Source organism: Tympanuchus pallidicinctus, unplaced genomic scaffold (genome assembly GCF_026119805.1).
Source record: "Tympanuchus pallidicinctus isolate F22 unplaced genomic scaffold, pur_lepc_1.0 scaffold1, whole genome shotgun sequence".
NCBI lineage: Eukaryota > Metazoa > Chordata > Aves > Galliformes > Phasianidae > Tympanuchus > Tympanuchus pallidicinctus.
This window is the reverse complement of record NW_026294618.1, coordinates 96944867-96965030: the sequence shown is the minus strand read 5'-3', so window position 1 is coordinate 96965030 and position 20164 is coordinate 96944867. Positions and strand designations below refer to the sequence as shown.

Genomic DNA, 20164 nt, shown 5'->3' with positions numbered 1-20164 from the left:
TGAATTCACAGTGTTTTGAGAATACTCAAATTATTTCCTATGTACACTGCATTAATTGTATTTAGAAGTGAAGTATAATACTGTATTTCTACCATTATTTTCAGAAGCTTGCTAATGGATGTACATCTTTCATTAATATATTTGAACCCCTCTTTTTAAAAGAAATTGCTTTAATTGGAAAATAAAATACATTCTGTTTTAAAGAATGTACAACTCAGCATGTATTTGGTTTGGCTTAGATCTGATTTTAAGGGAGGAGAAGCAGTCTCTCTGAATTTACTGTTGTGTAGAACGCTGTGATGCTGTTACTGTAGGCAACTGTTTTTTGCTGTCACTAGTTAGAGGATGGTGGGCCACAACTTAGCTAGTGCAGGAACGGAGGCACCTTCCTTGTTGCTGTTGCTTTACTCTGAGGTGGTTCAGCTGAAATTGCTGGTGAAAGCAGCTGGAATGGGTGAGGGAGCAGCCGTGGGATTTGTTTCCACCTGTATGAGAGAAAGAATGCATCCCATCATCCTTGCTCTGTCTGCACAGTACAAACTTGCTTTTTGGAAATATGTGACCAGGATCTATTTTGGCTGCAGTGCAAGTGCTTGGTTAATTTTGCAGCTCTAGACATTTTAAGTCATGCATAAATAATGCCATTGTTTTCCTATTTAAAACTATAGGAATCTCATTTCATGTTACTAACCAGAAAAAGAATACTTAGACTTGATTCAGCTAACTTTAAAACTTTTTCCAGCTTCTGATAGAATATTTTTATATCTTATGTCTTAAATTAACAGCAGAAAAGCCACTTGAAAAAGTAGACATTTCTGCTAATATTTATAAAGCAGTAAGAAAGATTGTGTGTAGCAGTTGGATTGTATCTCTCTACAGAGTACTTTGAATTGGGAAAAAATGAATTAATTATGAAAGTAACCCAAATTTGCTTGATTTTTTTCACATGTGGCCATCTTTATATTAATTATAGAACAAAAAGAAATAGAAGTTGAGGCATGTTTTTTTTTTCTGCTTGACAATCCATTTCTTGTTATTATAACTCCCTTAGTCCAAGAACAAATGGGTTTGCACACAAATGTAACTTCCAATTTTTATTTATTCAGTGTAGCTTTTTTTCCCTTTCTGATCACTGATACACTGTGCCATGAGTCATTTACTTTGAAGAACTGTATCTTTTTGCATTCTATTTAAAAAATGTTATAAAGCAGAATTCCTAAGTGTTAGTATCTGCTTTCAGGTACTGTAATTTGAGTCTGGAATGATGCCAGAAAAGGCAATGAAAATGTGATGTATGAACCATACATATTGGTACTCTCTATATTTGGAGTCTTAGAAAACAACTTCTGGTTGTTGATGTGTAGCTGGCTTCCATGATGTATCTTCAAAGTCATGAAGCTTTGTTTGTGCCTTTGTCTGTTAGGTGTGGGGGATCTTGAAGGTTCACATGCAGTATCCTTGATTTCAGTACACAGAATACGATTTCCTGTCAGTAATACATTTCTAAAGATTATAAATGGATAATGTCACTGAGAATTAAAATCTAAAGAGGATAGATTCATCTGAAACTAGAGAAATGGAGCAAGTTTGGGAGATATTCTTTAGAATTAGTGGAAGATTTCTATAGCCCAACAGTTGAACTTAAGTTTCTAAGATGTGCCTCCGACTGTCCTGAATCCTACATGAAAAGGTAAATTATTTGCTTTTGAACTGCCTGTGCTAAAGTGAAAAATTGTGATCTGCATTAGATTGGTTTGCCAGAAAGAGAACGTTGATACAGTTTCACTGATGTCAGATTTGGAAGGGGGGCTTCAGTGAACTCACTGGGTCTTTCAGAGCAGCCTGAGGTTGGAGTGTCTCATGGCACAGCCTGGCCATCTTTTGCACTTTCCTCTTGTGTGAGAGATATTTGATCTGATGTTAATGTTAATGTGCTGAGAATTTGTGACTTGCCCTAGAATCCAGACTGAATTCTAGATTTCAAGTTTGGGATGTTCAGATTTGCAATGTCTGCAGAAAACTGTAGCAGCAGCAGAAAAAGTTCATGGCATATAATTTTTCTGTAATTCAAAGTTCTGCATTGTTTCCATCTACAGAGAAGAGAGAGTGTAAAGCTGCTCAGAAAGTGGTGAGCAAAGTTAATAGCTACTTAAGTTTCAGATATTCTTTCTTGCATGAATCTGATGTTTTCTATTCTGCTTTGAATTAAATAAAGAATATTCAGGCTTTCACTCTAAGGCTGCCCTGGGATCTTTGGCATTTATGGAATGCATAGGTTTTTTTGAACCATTAAACCTATGTAGAAAGTTACTCATTAAAAAAAATGAAGTTGCTTTTGTAAAAGCAGCAGTTGGCCTCGACAGTCTTTTCAATCGTTAGTGATAAGATTAAATAAACTGATTAAACAATTATCTAATGAAAGAAACGAATCCTACTGCAAATAATTATTGATGACAATTTTGTCCAGGTTCACCTTTCCTTGCCAGTGAAGATGGTGTTCTTGGAGGTGTGATAGTTCTTCGGTCTTGCAGGTGTTCAGCAGAACCTGAATTATCACAGGAGAAGCCAACTTTACTAGGTAATATTTCCTTACTCATTGTTGCTTGAGGTTTGGTGCTAAATCAAGGTAAAAGATTAAACAAAACTGTTGTTGAATGTTTGCTGTTGTTTAGAAGCCACAGGAATAAAAATGCATACAAATTGTTTGAGATTGTAAAACCTTAGAAAGTAAAATAACAATATATGCCTTGTTTGTCCTCGAAAATTGTGGAAAAGAGCACTCTGTCTGATCTGTTAATATAGTTGAATCCCTCTAAGACCATGGCATAGAAATAATGGTTGCTTGAGGTGGCAGGATACGCTCTGCAAACAATCTTATTTTCAGCTAGGGATAATGCATATGCTCATTTATTGCTTCCCAGTGGCTCAGTGTCAAACATGTGATCTAAAGTTTTATTTTTTCTTCCTCTTTTCAGAATGAAACATGCATATGGAGAGAAGAGATTTAAAATTCAGAAGGAAAATAGTTTTATAGCTAGAAATTCTTTTTGTTATGCCTAGGAAAATCTCTTCAGATAAGCTGCAGTTCTGTTTGCTTACACACATAACAAGACTACTTCTTTGTATGGTGATGAGCAGAAAACTGCTTTGCCTCCATCAATAGCTGACTGGTTAAAAAAGCTCTGAGCCTTTCAGCCCTATATATCCTTGAAAAAAAAAAGATACTTACCCATCTCACCGCTTTATAGCAGAACAAGTGTACTGTAGGAAACAAGTAGTTTTCCTTAGTAGAGGAATAGCTAGGAAACTGACCTCTGTTAGACTACTAGCAGAGGTGGGTGGAAATATGGCCCAGAAGCAGTAAAGTCCATGAATTATTTTGACATGCCACTCATACCATGTGCTTTCCTGTGGTGCTCCCCAAATGTGGGCATCTATGTCCAGCCGTACCATGTGTTTATGTATTTGGTCATGTGAGCATTTAATTATGTGCACAATCAGGATGAAACCTTTTTCCTTTAGTTCAGTCCTCTTCTCTTATTTCCTCAATTGCTTCCTGAATAGCTGTCAGAACCATTACAGCTTTGAGGTAGCTGTCGTATCTTTTAGGATCTGATATGACAAATTTGATCACCTAATTTGACTTTGTGTATTAAGGCTTGTCTTAGCATCTCATCTGGTAATTCTTGCACTGCATAATTTCTTTTTAATTGATAGGATACTCTAGAGAGACTGTTTTAATTCATTACTACTTTTATCCCACTGAAACTCTGCAGCGCAGCCATATACTCTAGTATGTAATCTTGCTCAAGACAGCAAGTAGTGTTCATGATTCTCAATCCAGCAATCGACGTTGATTTGCACTTTATGTGTTTAATAAACACGACTTCCATAAGAGTTTCAGGTACATTTGTTTGGCTTTTGCAAAAACCCAGAGATTTACAAGATGAATCTTTATTTTTCACTTAATACTGCTGGGATAGTGGTGGTGAACAGCAAAGGGACTTTTGAAATCTTGAATGGGAAAAGAATTAGGAAATAGATTTTGTATGTTAAATTTTTTGGAGTTATTACTTAAACAGCTTGTCTTTTTGAAAAAGTAGACTGTTAAGTAGTTCTGCTATTGTCTTTCAATTATTGGAAAGAAAAGATGGTCTCATGCTGACTCTTGAATCAGGACATGGGGTTGCTAAACATGCAGAGAATGTTGCAAGTTTGATTTACAGTTTTCAAATTTAAGAATGACATGATTATGCCGTTATTAATCTAGTGGAAAGAATCCCACCACATAAATTCTACATTTAAAAAGGAGTTTGGAAAATGACAATGCAAGCCTAATTAAACAAGAACAAATAAAATCAGCCTTTAATTTCTTACGCTTGGTAGTGAAAGTAATATTTTCTATTTAATGTTTGACTTTGATGTAAGAAAAGATGCTCCTATTAAGGAAGACAGAATATTTTCCCTCAAATTTTATAAGGAAAATCTCCATACATTGCAAATTAAAACTGTTGATTTTTTTCTTTTTTTCATTTTCTTTCCACTGAAAGAAAAATCTCATAGTACAGCTTATATATAGGTATTTTTTGGTGTGCAGAAATTTCTGCCTTTTAATGTACAATTAAATGTATAATTTATATATATATATGTAACATATATATGTGTATATATGTTGCATATTATATATACATATTATATTATATGTACATATTATATATACATATAATAATGTACAGTAATTAAATTAATGTACTGCTTACGTTGTTTTAATTGCAGATAAGTTGTGTAATACTTAACAACTTGGTGTACAAAGTAATGAAATCATTTGTTTCCATTGCATGAATTTTTTTTTCCTATTTTTTAAACTATTGAAATAAATTTCAAGAAAGAAATTTATTAAATAGTTGAAAATGATTGAAATGTTCTCAAAGAATTAAGTATGTAATGTAGGATCTTACTGCAATGCAATTGCTTTTAATAAATAGCTAGTCATGTTGCAGGCTAGTGTATGGTACCTTTGGTGAACAATGCAGAAGGAAAACAAATCTTTAAAATGTAGAAGAATGTGTCTAGAGTTACTAAAGACAAAGAAATACTTTGAGGGCAGGTGGCCTGAAATGTTGCTTAGCTTCTCAAAATTAAAAGGTGAATTTAATTTTGTCTGCAAAAAATAAATGCTTTAATTGACAGTTGAATCTTCAGGGTGTTAGGGAAGAATTGACCGTGTGAAACACAGTTACATTGCACTAAATACATGTCACTGAAAATTTTTGGATAAACTTCGGTAATATCAGTTGTGAATCTATTACAGGGAAGCAAATAACATACCTAAATGAAGTTCATTTTTCTTTTGTCATGATATCTACAGAATGATGTCTGTCAGAATCTGCAAGTCTACTGGCGTTGTCAGAAATTTAATGTTCTACTAATGGTTAATTACTATGCAAGGAAAAATGTCTCAAAGGATGAGCATAGTCAGCATGCTATGACCTTCAGCAATCATACTAAAGGAATGTGAGGAATATTAAGGAATTACGTTTTGAACAATATCTAAGTACACTTTTTAGGTTACACAAGTCCTATAATAAAATATGTGAAAATAGCTTTTCAAAGCATCTTACTTAATTTTTGTAAGGCTTCTTTATAAAGCTCCAGTCGATGAGACCTAAACATGTGAATAATGTGCTTTCCATTGGAATTTTTTAGGGTATGTGTGCATGTACATGTCAGAGAATTAAAGATTGCTGTAAAGGGTTGTTTAAAAGACTGGTAAATGAGGCCACTTTCAAAGATCAGAAAAATAATTTCTGGATTAACACGCATTAACAGGACATATTGCCAGTGTTTAGTTTTCTAAATCATTATCACTACAAACACAGAATTGTTGGTCTTCAACATTGTGTTCTCAATGAGCAGTGAGCATGGAGTTGACGCTATATACAGCTGGTGCTGGAGGTCAGGGTGATCAGACTTGGTCTTGTTTCGGAAGATTCTGTCATGTTAAATTACAGCTTGTAAGCATTTTTGTGACACTTTGCATTTTTCATTGCAGTGGAATTTCTGTGGAGCCATACAACAGAGAGCATGTGTGTAGGATACATGTCTGCACAGGATGGCAAAGCTAAGGTAAGACTTGAAGAATAGGTTGTAATACAGTAAGAATGAGTGCAGAAGTTAAGGAGAATCTATATAGGAAATATGTTTTTAAAAAAAATTGTCTTGAAGAGAAGGAAAAAGTAATGGGTGCAGAAGAAATTCAGTGTATCTATGGCTGGAGCATTGTGATTCCCTTTTTTAATTACAGCAATTAACAATGATGTATGTATTATGTCAGTTTATATTTGAATAGTTTTATCTGTCTGATTTGGTTATACTTATTGGATAGTACAGCATTTTTTTGTGGGCATGTCATTCTCCGAATACAGGAATTGAACCGCTAAGAACATAGGGAGAGGATACTAAAAAGAGGCTTTGAGCTAGTTCCTATGTTCCTATAACTATTTCCCCTTTTTTTTTTTTTTTGTATGAGAATTGAAACTGAGTTTAGCTGTTGAAACTGGAAAAATCATAAACATCAAACAGTAGAGATTAACCAAGGAGGATAGGAGCAAAGTCTTCTTTGGAATACAGCACTGAATGGAGAAAAAAGGCAGGTACTACCATGTACCAATTAGAATATGTAAGAGAGATGTTTGGACAATGAGAATCATCATGGGGGAAGCTGCAAATGGAGACATAATCATTTCCATAGTCATCTATAACATATGACAATTTAAGGCTGAGAGTGGACAATCAGAACCAGTTAAAGGAAGTGACAAAAGTGGGGAAAGAGCCAGGGTAAAAGATGGCTCAATGTTAAAGTAACGGCAGAGTTTGTGTATTTTCTGCAATACTTACATGTATTTAAATAGGAGATGACTGCCAAGACTTTGATACCGGCAGATAAGAGTAAGAAAGGCTTCCAGATTTCTGAAGTGAGAATTTGAAGAAGGGTTAATTTTAAAGCCTGGAAGAGAGAAGAATTTGAGGTCCTCGATTTTGTTGGCTCTCTCCAAATGTAGGTACTTCTTGTGTCACTAGGGAGCAAAGTTTAGTCATTGGCAGTAAAGGGGGAGAGGACTCTGAAACTCAAATCTTTCTCTGTTTTTGTTTGGCTTTTTGGGGGGCTAGGGGATGCTGTGTTTCATTTGAGATATAACTTTAATGGAGAATGTAAGTGAAATAATAATTACAGTAATAGAAAAAAATGTACAAAAAATTGACATCATAATTTTACACACCAGAAATGGTGTAACTGCTGGCTGGAGCATTGGGAACAGATGTCTGACTTGAGGAGTGAAAGGTAATTTCTTTTTTTTTTTTAATATAAGAATGCCCCAGAAGGAGAATGAAGGTAAAAAGCTGGTAAAGGAAGTGTTGGTAGAGGTGTTAGTGAAGTATTCTCTTTCATTACGTATGTCAAGTTATTTCTAGTTGAATATAGTGTGTTCTCACTTATTCTCTTAGTATTGGTTTTACATTTTATTGGAAAAGAATCCAAACTCAAAGACTGAACTAGACTGAACTAAGTAAAACTAATGCAAGCTGAGCTGTGGATGTTTTAGTATTCAGTAGTAAATTTAAAACTTGTTATATTGTGTTCACAGTGGAAGAAGGAGAATTTCTAGAATGCACAGTGTTAGATTATCACAGTGTGCATACCTGCTTCTGGCTTACACTGGAAGGCTCAAAAGCTGCTTCTAAGGAAATGTTATTATTTCTTCCTGGTAGTGTCATTCTTATTAATTAATAAATGCTAAATGTGAAATCTATCTGGTAATGAGTACTAGCATGACAGTACCATGCCCAGAGATGTTTTCCTACTCACAGTTGCAACATTTGACATCTGGTGCACATTGTTTTCATACTGCTGGTAAGTTCTCCAGCTGGTAATCTTGATTGTGCTGACAGACACAGCTGCTCCTCTTGGTTCACTTTTAAATTATGCTTTTGACCTTCATTGAAGAGTTAATCCCCCTCCCTTTCTTCCTCCTTTGAGTCTGTGGCCACAAATGCTTTCCAGAGAAAAACCACAAATGCTTTTGCTGCTGACTTCTATTGATCAAAAAAGTCTTCTGTCATAAAAGCTGGAATTTTTGTTCTGCTACAACTAGGGCTAAGTTATAGATGGAAAACTGGGTTTGAAATAGAACACAATGTAATGTAAGTTAAAGAAATATATATGTAATCTTTTTTCTCTAATAGAGTAACTGCTTTGGTACAGTTAATGTTGAGTGCTTGCTGTGGAAAAAAATAATGGTATAAAAATAGAAGTATAAGATACCACTTGCTTGTGAGTACCATAGCAAAATCATCAGACAGCAGCCTGCACAGAAACATGTTGCTTTCCTATTTTTCTATGGAGGTAAGGAACTCCAGCTTTCGGTTCTTTCATCAGTCAAGTACTCAAGTTTTATTCTACATCCACTGTTAAGAATTAGGATCATAATTATATAAAGGGATACACACTAAACAAGAGAGGTCCTCTTTTTGTCTGGGTGTGTTTCTTTGCTGTATTGGAGACTAATGCACTGTAACTAGCAGCTGGTTGTTATGAATCCAGTGCTAAGATTGTGGACATATCAGGAGCTTTTGTTGCAAGGCAGACTCACTCTGACCAGCTAAATACCAGCTCACCTACAGAATCTACTGTGCTCAAGAGATGGAAACATAACCAATCAACTAACTACCAGTAATGCCTTAAAAGCAAAGTGAGAAAGGAAAGTAGAATCAGAGACTGAAAACCATATACCCTAACCTGATGGTGCTTCTGGCTTCTAGCATTGTGAGCTCTCCAAGTACTGATCAGTAGTCAGCCTTGCAACAAGGCTGTGTTTCTTTTTGATTAGGCATGACACAGCTGGCCAGTCATCTGCAGATAAGACTGCACGTGTGCTTTCTAGCCAGTCTGAATGCAAAATATGGCTGGGCCTGCAAGAGCTGTAGAACAGTTTTGCACTCTGACTAGTAACTGATTTAAACATACTTTCTGGAAATATGTCCAGTGGGTTGGTTGGTTTGTTTGTTTTTGGAAAACCAGTTGCCTGAAAAAATCAGTTTTCTGTTGAGCGTTGTTTTAAAATGTTGGTTGAAAGTTCTCGTTCTTTAAAAATAGCGTGGAGGCTTCCCAGATGAACTAAGCTCACACTTTTTTTTGCTAATGCAGTCAACTCTGATTGTGTGTCCTATTATTTGTTTTTGGCTCTCTCTCAGTGCTGAAAGTGGATATAAAATGGATAACACTGAACATCTTCACTACTTGCCTAGTGGATATCTCACTTTCTTCAGGTTCTTGTGCCCTTGGGTCCTTACATCATTGCCAGAAGTAATTGCTTGAAGCATTTATCATTGTATTCTTTATTTTTTGCCATCTCTTTTGACACTAGCAGTTTAATGATTACTTGGTGCCAGTGTTCACACACTGGATGTGGAAGGAAACAAATGTTTTATCTGAACAACTGTAACTTTTTAAAGACGCTTCTTGGTATTGACCTGTACTGCCTCTTGCTACAGCTTTATCCCAGCTGGAACCTGGAACCCTCAGCTATGGTGAACTTAAGGGACAGTTGTAGCAGTTGCCCTTCCCAGTCCTTCTTCGTGAAGCAGTACTGTGGCACATTACTTCAGTGTTAATCCTGTTCACTATGAACACGGCTGGACCTCCTGAGGTCTCCTGAAGCAAGTTCTTTCACTGACATTTGTGTCACATCATCTGACACTCTACTATTTCTGCCATTTAATGGGACTGTTGAATGTTTTAGGCCACTGTGGAACTTTCTGGCCGTAGCCATGAGAAAAGATAAAAAATAATAGTCTGTGGGTTTCCTCTGCACTTACCTAGCTCCTTTTGTAGCGGTAAGTGCTGCATCAGCAAAAGTTATCTTGTAGATTGAAGGCCTGAAAGTCTTTGTTATGACTTGGAGAGGTAGATGTATTCCTTTCTGTTTTTGTGGCGCTGATCGTGAATTACTCGATATAAATTTGAGATCTTTTATAATCTGTTAATTCTTTTACCCAAACTTTCTTCTCTTTCTGAGACTCTAGTCTTCAAAATAACCTTACAGATATTTTTTTGAATCTACAATAGATCCAACAGCAGATCATTGTACCAACTAAAAAAGTTGCCCAAGCTCTTTAAAGATACTGTAGCAGCTTTGCATGAAGGGCTTTGAGACCTTTTGCCATGTAATGAGGAGAAATAGACTACTCCTTGAATTCACAATACTGTGATATGAGATGTACATGCAGAACCGAAGGAAAGGAGATTTGTGGATAGATTACAAGTTGATGGACTTTTGAGTTGCAGTCTCTGTATCTTCTTGTTCTTTGTCTGCTAAGCTCAACTGAGGACGGTGCAAAGAAAAAGAAGTTCCTCAATCTCAGATAACAGTGTAAATGCCTGCAATGTAAGTGCACGTATAAACTACCTCTTGAAGCTTCTGTTTGGTGGCAGGCAATCTTCATTTGATTTTTCACTGTGTATTTTTGCATAATCAAGCAGAAGTCCTTTTAGTTCTGACAGGGTCTTCAGAGTATTTGCTTGCTTGGAGCTCACCACATTTTGTGTGCAAAAAGTAAAAGGTGTCGGGATGTACCAGAGAACTTAAATTTTTCTGGACCTCCCCAAGTTTTTGTATTATCTTAGTTATTTAGAATAGCTGATGGTGAATGATATTTTTACTTGTAAACAGGACTTCCTTGCTATGTTGTCAATAGCGTTTTAAGGACAAGTGCCTTCACTGAGTGAAAAATCTAATCTTAATACCAACAGTGGGTGGTTTTGGTCCTGTGTTATCTATATTTGAAGTAATTCGTCAGCTTAGTATGGTTCTTAGTAGATATGCACAGGTCACATTAAAATGTATAGATGCTGTTTACTCTTGCTATTATTAGAAATTCTGCAATAATTTTGAGGTATCATTGTAATTCAGCTATATAAGTTTTATTTTTTCTAATAGCCAGATGACCTAGACAACTAATTTCGAAAAATCCAGATTCATTTGCCAGTGTAAATCTTTGGCACATATACAGTTCATGAATTAATAAGCTGTATAATGCAGGTTTTCATACTGCAAGATTATATATGCCATTCTTTCAGTTTTCTAGTAAACCAAATTCAAGTTGCTTTGCCAGATGAGGGGACCAGTAGTGAGGAGTATCATGCTGTCTTTGAAAACATCCATCAGCAACAACTCCTGTATTCACCAAATGTTGCGGTTGTAATATGTAAAAGAAATTTTATGTTTGACAGCTAATTTCATGTTTCAGTATGAAGAAACAAGTGGACAGGGAGATCATTTCCAATTCAATCTTCCTGTTGAGATTACGTGTTATAATCAGATTTGCTCAACTTCGTTAACTCTGTAAAGTTTAGCAAAATTATTTTCCTCTGTGTTTAAAGTCATACATATGACAAACACTGATTGTAGGGACTGTTGTGAGTTTTCTGATAATGAGCATCTGTATTTTATTCTGTGAGTAAAAGGTTTGAGAGCCCTTTTTGTGGAGGAAGGCAGCCAGCCAGTGCTCACTGGGTGAAGAAATACATACTGGAAGAATCCAAATTCTAATTTGAAAATTAGTGGAAAAAATTAACAAGCCTGGTTAGTTAACAGAAATACTAATTCAAAAAGTTTAGTCATTCATTTCAGACTACAGACTTCATGAGAGAGGAAATGTGTATGTCACTGTTACACTTTTTTCCCCTTAATCTTCACTCTTGTCTGGAGACAGGGGAATCATTCAGAGGTTCTTACTTGAAAATAACTTTTCACATACAGCAGGACATCCAGTTCTCTCACAAAAATAAGATATTTATACTTGCTGGAAAAAACCTTCAGTGCTGAGATACCAGTTAAAATATTAGGCATGTAGACCATCATGGAAATTATGGGCTTTGAGATGGGAAGATAAGTTCAATTTTTTTGGTTGAGTTCTTTCATGAAGCCAAAAGTTCTGGAACTTTCTTTGTATTTGACTGTCATATCTTAGGATGGAGCAGAGTAGATGATTTTATATATTTAGGTATGCAAATATAAATATAACAAGCTGACTTAGCACCTGCAGTTCACATCAGTAAAAATCCCATTTTAAACCATATGGCACTATTTTAGAATATCTCTACAATAGCCAGGTGTGGTGAACTGATTAGACCACTAGTTGGTACATAGCTTCAGATAAAATACTTGTATGAATCATATGAAGAGGTTAAAATGCTTTGGTTTTCAACTTTCTGAACTGCCATTGTTTTCTAAGGCATTATAGTGTGAAGTTTATAGATGCACAAATTGTGTGAAATAATACATTTGATCCATGGGATGAATTTGAGCTAGGAAATCTGTTAGCTTCCTAAACAATCTGTGTGCAGACCTATGAGTGATTCTGAGATTCTAAACAGTCTATGGATTTGGTATTCCTTTTGTTTAAGGAGTAAAGTAATTGAAAGTGATTTAATTAAGTATTTAAGTTTCTCTGAAAGTAATGCCTCCTATGTATTTTCATGGAAACTATGATGGATAGAGCTCAGTAGTACTACTTAATAGAGCAAATGCTCAGCTACAAGATGCTATTTTTCAACACAGACACTATGAGCTCTGCATTTTTTCTAGCTATGAACAAGAGCCTGCGTTCTGCTCTTGTAAAGATATGCACCAGCAGAGGTGATCCTTCACTTTTGTGTCACCACTGCTGAAATGCACCACCCGTACCTCACTGTGCTCACGTTCACTGTTTGCTGTCCGTAAACATTCAGCAAGCATTGAAGAACATCAGTGGGTGCCATTTTTTCTGCATGGAGGAATTCAGTTCCACGCCTTTGTTTCATACGTGCTTCCATGTCAGGCACCATTGTCTCACTGCCCCTCTGCTGCCATCCTTGCACAGTAAAAGGATATTGGTGGGAAGGTTCAGCTTCTACTGCCATCTCACCAACATCCACCTCTGACGCTGTGGGCCATCATAATTAAATATGAGGCATTACTTTTGGACCAGCCCTTATACATGACCTCCTGAGTCTCTGTTTCATTATATTTCATCTCAATAGTGTAATGAACGGAAAAAGTTTATTTTATAAATTATTCCATCCAAAGCACATCCCGAGCATGTAATAAGAAAACTAAACACATGAAGTACTCCCTTGACTTGCTTAAGAACTGAATGTGCTGCCATCTGGTAGTTGTACTCTGTTCTCTTGGCAGCATTTGATTGCCTTCAGTTTTCTCATGCAGAGTTGTCTGTCTTTTGGCTTATGTATTATATTAATTCTACACTGTATGTATGCTTTTAATGGAAAAAAAAAAAAAAAAAAAGAAGCTGTTGTAACAAACTAATGTGAATAAAAGGAGAAAACTAGGTCTTTGACCACTGAAGGAGAAAAGTTTTTGATATTAGTTGGCCTTGAATATGTTTCAGACACTTTATTTGAGAGACATGAAGTAAAGTAAGTCTTGGCATAACTTGTAGTATTTTTAAAAAATTATACAAAATATATGTAACTTAAAAAAATTGATCAAACGTTCTTGATGAAAAGATGAAATCATGTATTGTCCCTGTCGCAGTTAACACTTATTCCAGGGCAGGATGACTGATTAGTTTTGGACTTACTGGGCAATGGGAAGCTTTCCAGCCTACATCAAAAGGAACTGAGAGACAGTAACTTTCAGCATGCAGTGTCTGTAGAAGCAGGGCTGAGGGATTTAGTTGCTCTACCATTTTATTTTAGTTAGATGGAAAAGAGAGACTAATTTTTTTATTTAGTTTTATTTAGTTTTTTGATGGCAGGTCCACACACGCCAAGAATCGGTATCTGATGGCTTCCTAGTTTGGTTGAGCTGTATAGGTGGGGGGGAAAAAATCAAGTACTTAATCTAGCATTTGTCTTCTCTGCTTCTACAAGGCCCTCACTAACCTCGCTTTTTTTCCTAGAGAAATAAATCAAAACATTTCTCAGGGACAGCAAAATTTCTATTTATGGAGCCAAAGATCTGGATAGCCTTGTCATTCTTGACCTACCTTTCCTCAACATGCTCCTTTTTCCTCAAGGAGAGGCTTCCTTGAAGCTCGATGGAGGATTAGTTCTGAAAAAAAATTATTCTTTTCCTATTTTTGTTCAATTTTCTCCAGATGTGGGCTCATTCAGATTGTAAAGCTGATGTATTAATCAAATTCAACCAAAAGCTTTCCAATGTTTCTCTTTTTTGTTTCTTTGTTGTTGTATTTTAAAATATATTCTTATATTTTCAGTCTTAGTCTAATACATTGTGCAATCTGGTCTTAATGTAAAATATGATGTTGGGGGTATTGAAATATAACAAACATTACAAATAAGTTCTGTGGTTGCATTTTAAATGTCTTCAGTGTTCTTTGAAGTTTATTTTTATTTACTCAAGTTCATTCTTATGGCTAGGAACAAAGGAGATATAATTGTAAGAATGCACTTGGAAGTTAATCTGAATTTGTCTTGACATGTTAATTTTATCCTTTGATACTACTTATTAATTAACAACTTTTAAATACTGTCATCTCCTATCTGGATTTTGCACTACATACGACAGACAATAGTGAAAGTAAAAAGTCAGTGTAAAATAGTGTCTGTGTTTGCTTGGTCATACAAAGTATGCAAATGAAAAGGTTCAGTTAAAGGCTTTAAGAAAGACTTTGTTATGTGGCTTGGATGTTTCTGTAAATGGAAGTGTACATGTGCTACTATATGGTGCTGGACTTTTTGTTTTTATCTCTTTATAGATGATAACTCATTTTTCCTTCTACACGAAATATGTTTTTGTATAGGAAACATGCTTTGGACATCTATTTAAATGTAGGTACTTGATAATACACTGATAGGCATTAAATATCTGTTTTTCCTCTCTTGGATTTTTTTCCTTTCCTTGCTCAAGATCTTACTGAGATATTATGCATATCTAACTCCAAAAAATTACTAGGCGTTTAACTTTGGCTTGTGGGTTAAGTCAAGCCCAAGCAAAAAATGAATTAATAATACTAGAATCGTAGAATATCCCAAGTTGGAAGAGACCCATAAGGATCATCGAGTCCAACCATTTTGGTGAAAAAGCTAATTTACACAAAGTAAGATCTGTTGTAGTTATAATGGAAAAAATTAATTATAAGATTGGTGATAATCCCACTAGTGCTAATATTTCTTCTGTTTTGGTAGTGTTTTCTTGTTATGCCTCTTGACCCCATCTTTGTGCCTCTGCGCTTTTTGTTGCTCCGATGCTGTGTTCTGCTAATAATTCTGATAGATCACTGTGTAAGCAATCTCACTTGGAAATGATGCTTGATTTTGTCTGGACCACAGGTTTGCTTTGATTGCGGAATCTCGCTGAACAATCCGTGGCATTTGTCCGCTGAGGAAAGATGGCTATGGTGCCCCTGGAATAATGTTGTTTTTACACTTTCATCCTATCCCACGTTTCATTTAGAAATGTTCATAGGCCTGGAAAAATGTCTTCAGTCCTTTGGCCTTAAGAATCAAAAATACCCTTCTTTTATTTGTCTTTCTTTATCTCTCTCTCTGTTTTTTGTTTTGTTTTGTTTTAACTTATGAGAAAATATCTTAAAAATTATAAAGTTGCCAATTACCTTTAAGAGAAGCTAAGGGATTTGAGAAGATCTTTTTTTTTTTCTTGAAATAGTAAATAAATACCAAAATTTTTCCGAAAGAAGGAAGATGTTCATATATCAAGCACAAAGGCCACAACTCAATGTTTAGTAGTAAAATGAAAACCTTTAAATATTTTTAATTGAATATCATTCTGTAATTTAACTGAAAACGTGAGCACCTACGAGCAGAAACCAGGATACCCTTATCAAGAAGGGAATTGAAAGAAGTTGTATCTAAGAGGCAAAACCTCTCTGGGGTGCAATGAATTGTGGTTACAGTATCAAATATCTTTCTGTTCAGTTGATGCAAGTTACACTTGTGGGACTTTAAACATCACAGAATCATAAAATGGTTTGGGTTGGAAGTGGGTTCTTGAAGGACATTTCCTCCAACTCCCTTACAGCCCATTGCCTTGTTGCTTGTTATACATTTTTCACCACTTAAACCACTTAAATGGAATAATGTACATACAAAAACGTAAATATGTTTGACTGTGCTTAGAGAAAGCTGTAATTTCTCACACCAGTAACTTTGCTATTGTGAGCTTTGTATCATAGCAGGAATTCTTCTAATTTATTAATTGCTTAAGCATCAAGTTGTTGGAGCATCACCTGATGAAATGCATAACTTGTGCTCGTGCTTCAGTGAGAGGGGTGGCTGTAGCATAGCTTGAGCTGGTGACACCTTTTGCCTCAAACTCAGATAAATGCCATTTTCAGCCCTACTGCATTTTAGAGTTTCATAAGGCTCTTTTTTATGTTTTACCAGAACCCATTCAGCAGCTCTGAAACTTGGAAGCAACAAAGTTTATAGAAACATGCTTCTGAGTCTTTTCACTGCCTTGGTTAAACATTCATTTAGCCTTGGCCTATATTAAAACAACCAATATATCTGAAAATGTCTCTGCTTAGCTCAAAATTAACAGTGCATATGAAAACACAAGCAAGTTTTCTCCCTGGAAAATGCAGAAGTGTTTTGACAGAAACACAATTGGTTTTGGGGTACTCTTTTATATATATTTTCATCATTGCAGTTGCCAGGTACTGTGAAGTATGAGTTCATCTCTGACAAATATTTTTTTTCTAGAATTTCTCTAAAGCATACTTTTGTATTCAGTGCTGATTTTCTTTGCATCTTCCTCAGGAATGGGCTAATAAACATGGAATTTCAGTTATTTTTCTTTTGTTTTGATGCAGAATAATTCTTTCTTCTATTTTCGGTGAACTGAGTCATTCAGTTTACTTTTTCTACACATCTGTCATGGTCATTCTCTTCATGTGTTAAACGCTAAGACAAACAAAATGCAAAAGAATCCAAATTGTTTACAGCTTTTCTAGTTTCTTTGTCATTTGTCCTTTGGACTGCAGTCATTGAACAGGTGAATTGTTCAATCCTTGCAAGCTTGTTCTGTGTCCTACATAATTTTGCATCTCATCATACTTGGTAACACTTTCTTGACTTTTCCACAGACTCACATTTCAAGACTTCCTCCTGGAGCGGTGGCAGGACAGTCCGTAGCAATAGAAGGAGGAGTTTGCCGACTGGAGAGCCCAGAAAGCTGAACAGCTGATTCCTCGCTTCATTGCAAAGAATGTGAATGACGTTTTCTACAATAAGTTTTTTTTGTGTGTCTTAACAAATGTTGGAAATTCTACCCTTGCTTTATACACCATATTGCCACCATGTGCTCCATAACTTGAGACAAGTGCTGCTGTAGTTTATGTTCTCACTCTGTGAATGGGAGTGTGTGCATGTTCATTTTTTCCCTGATAAAATAGGACCTCTTCCCAGTTGTACAAAGATTATATATGATTAGCGATTACGTTCTCATTGTTTTATGTTTGAGAAATATCTGAAAGTTAAAACGAAATAATAATTTAAATATGTGGTCACAATTGTCATTCATGTTCTAAATTTAAAAGGAACAGGCCTTTGAAGTGGATGTATAAGTATGCAAAAACAATTATGGTTTCCAAGTTTCTCAGTGGTTTAAGGAAATCCAGTGGTGGTTTAAATATGGATTGCTTTTTTTCCTCCCCAATAAGGAGGAATTTTTTTTGTCAAAGAATGGTTTCAGTGAAACAAACTAGAGCAAAATTAAGGCTAGAATTGTTCTAAATAATCTTATAAGTCATATCTCTGTTTCCAAACTAAGATGTTAATAGCTTCAAGCTGTATCTATTACAAAATGCTATATGAAGATAATGTATCGTAATAATGCAGTCTTTATGTATAATGGAATATTACAGTGTAAATAAGAAAACAAAGTTTATGGAAAGATTCAATATTATTCTTTGCTTCTGTTTTAAATCTATTTTTAAGAGAGGTACAGAAATGAGCATATTACTGGATGCAAAGTGCAATGTGTATTGAATGGATGCTGGGAATTCTGATAGAAGCTTTCTTACAGATAAAGCAACTTCCTAAAGTCCAGCCACAGCATGGGTATTTATATAACTGTGTGTAATATATATGTACTGTGCATAAATTTACTGTAATTTTTTACACCTTCAACAAAACTGCAGTATGAAACAGTGTAAAACTTGTCTGCCTTGTGAAGCGTTGGCAGCTGAACTGTCTTTTGTCACCAGTTCTGATATGTTAGCCAGATCGCCCGTGTCCTAAAAGTGACTTCTCACATACAATCTTCCACTCAGTACTTCTTTCTTTACAGCACTGGCAGCAATAGAAGACTTTTGTAATTAATTCATTGTCATGATAAGTATGCCAAAGAAAAATTAAATTAGTTCATCTTTTTCCCTGGTGGATATTTGATAATTCTGTTTTCAGAAATAGTGGATGAATAGGTATTCAGACTGTATTTGCTTAATTGGGCATTGTACTATCCTCTTTTGTAATGTTGTGCCTGCCTATAACAGACCTACTCGACTGCTGATTAAATGGTTGCATTGATTGTAGTACCAATGTTTCATGGATAAAAATCTTAATACATTATTTTAGTAGCCTGAATTCATTTTCACTCTTATGTTAAATAATACACTGAGATATGTTCTTATTTGTCTGTTTTTGTTTTGTTTTGTTTTTAATCATGACATCAGTGTAATCCTATAGTTTAAGATATTTCTATGAATTCTTGTAGATAATATGAAACAAGCTTTTCAGGTTGAGAAACCAAAAAGTGGAATGCATCTGTCTAAAGTAGTTTGTGCTAAGGTGTCCATCTGCATCCTTGGAGGTACAGCCAGAGTCTGGTCTGATAGGGTGAAAGAGTGTAGTGGTTTACACAAGTTAAGGTTTGGCAGTGCAGAATACAGCACTTCAGAAATGTTATAACAATGAAGTTTAGTTGTCAGAGCCATTGAAATTTCTCTAATGTATAACATTAAGTGATTGTGTGGGTGCTGCACTGTATAATGTGTGAAGAACAGTTATAATTCTTGTGAGTTTGTGTACCCATATTTGAAAATGGCATATTTTTTTGCAGAAGTTAAAGCGATGGAGATAACCATTCCAGTGCTTTTCAGTATTGCCTTTGTAGAAACATTGGCATAAATTCACTTTTATGTAACAAGGAATGCAGAAGGGCTTGTGCAATGTGTAAATTGATAAGTTGTTTCTTCCACTTACTTGCTTAATGTCTTGTTATGGAGACCTGGATAGCAATTTATGATCTTTTTCCCATGTGCTATCTCAGAATTTTATTTCTGTGTGTATTCGTACATATGCATATGTATGTATATATATATATGTATATATATGTATATATATATATATATATAATCATAACTCAAAAATCAGTGTGCTTAGCTTTTCTTTTGCTTTCATTTCTATGTAATATTCCAATCAATTACTTCCTAAGCAACTTTTGTGGAAAAAAGCCAGGCTTCTTTGTGGAATTATGCAGGTGTTATTGTTTGAACTTGAGCCGTGTCTTTTTTCATTGTCCAACTTTTCCTTCTGTCTGGCTACAGGAAAAAGATATTCTTGTCCTGAGAATCACAAGAAAGGTACAGAGCACAGACCAGGTACAGAGTTGACTTTATACCTTTGATACTCATGAAAAGAAAACTATCTTAGGACATTTGCATTTCTGTATCAGTAATCATGAAGACTGGCAGGAGCACAGCTTCCTATCATCCTACTCCCCCTTCAGCCAATGAGAGCTCTTAAGCGACCTTAACTGTGGGTCTAATTCTGCTTCCAGGTCTATTTTGTACTTCAAAAGGGCTTAATGAAAAGTAAGTGGTGAGGATAGACACTTAGCAATGAAGTGATCTGTAAACTCTTGTACGTGACAAGTAACCATTGCCACTGGCACAAACAGATACAGTCCAAGAGGAAATTACACAGTTGGTGGCAGTAGCTGTCTAAAATTATAAAGGAAGGATAACCAGATGAAACACATATAAATACAAACAATTTGAATACTCTTGATTTTGTACTCAAACACACAATTACATGTCCTTGGTTATTTTCTAGCAGACAAGTTGGTGCCAGAGTAGTCACTAATCTGTTATAATAAATTTTACTTCTAAAAGCTTG

The 20164-nt window shown here is 35.4% G+C and overlaps 1 protein-coding gene across 10 annotated transcripts in view; it reads left to right on the top strand.

Annotated features, from left to right (window-relative positions):
- TASP1 (taspase 1) overlaps nt 1-18677 on the top strand; it is a 105850-nt gene extending 87173 nt beyond the window's left edge. For 7 of the 10 annotated variants that reach the window (XM_052687363.1, XM_052687353.1, XM_052687374.1 and 4 more), the window contains 4 exons: nt 2468-2578; nt 6053-6126; nt 7284-7342; nt 17131-18677. In XM_052687363.1, coding sequence (XP_052543323.1) covers nt 2468-2578; nt 6053-6126; nt 7284-7342; nt 17131-17179 — 293 coding nt within the window. In that variant the 3' untranslated portion in view covers nt 17180-18677. The remainder of the gene's footprint in view (nt 1-2467; nt 2579-6052; nt 6127-7283; nt 7343-17130) is intronic. The other 3 variants (XM_052687404.1, XM_052687385.1, XM_052687424.1) reach the window with 1 other exon arrangement.
- The last annotated feature ends 1487 nt before the right edge of the window (nt 18678-20164 follow it).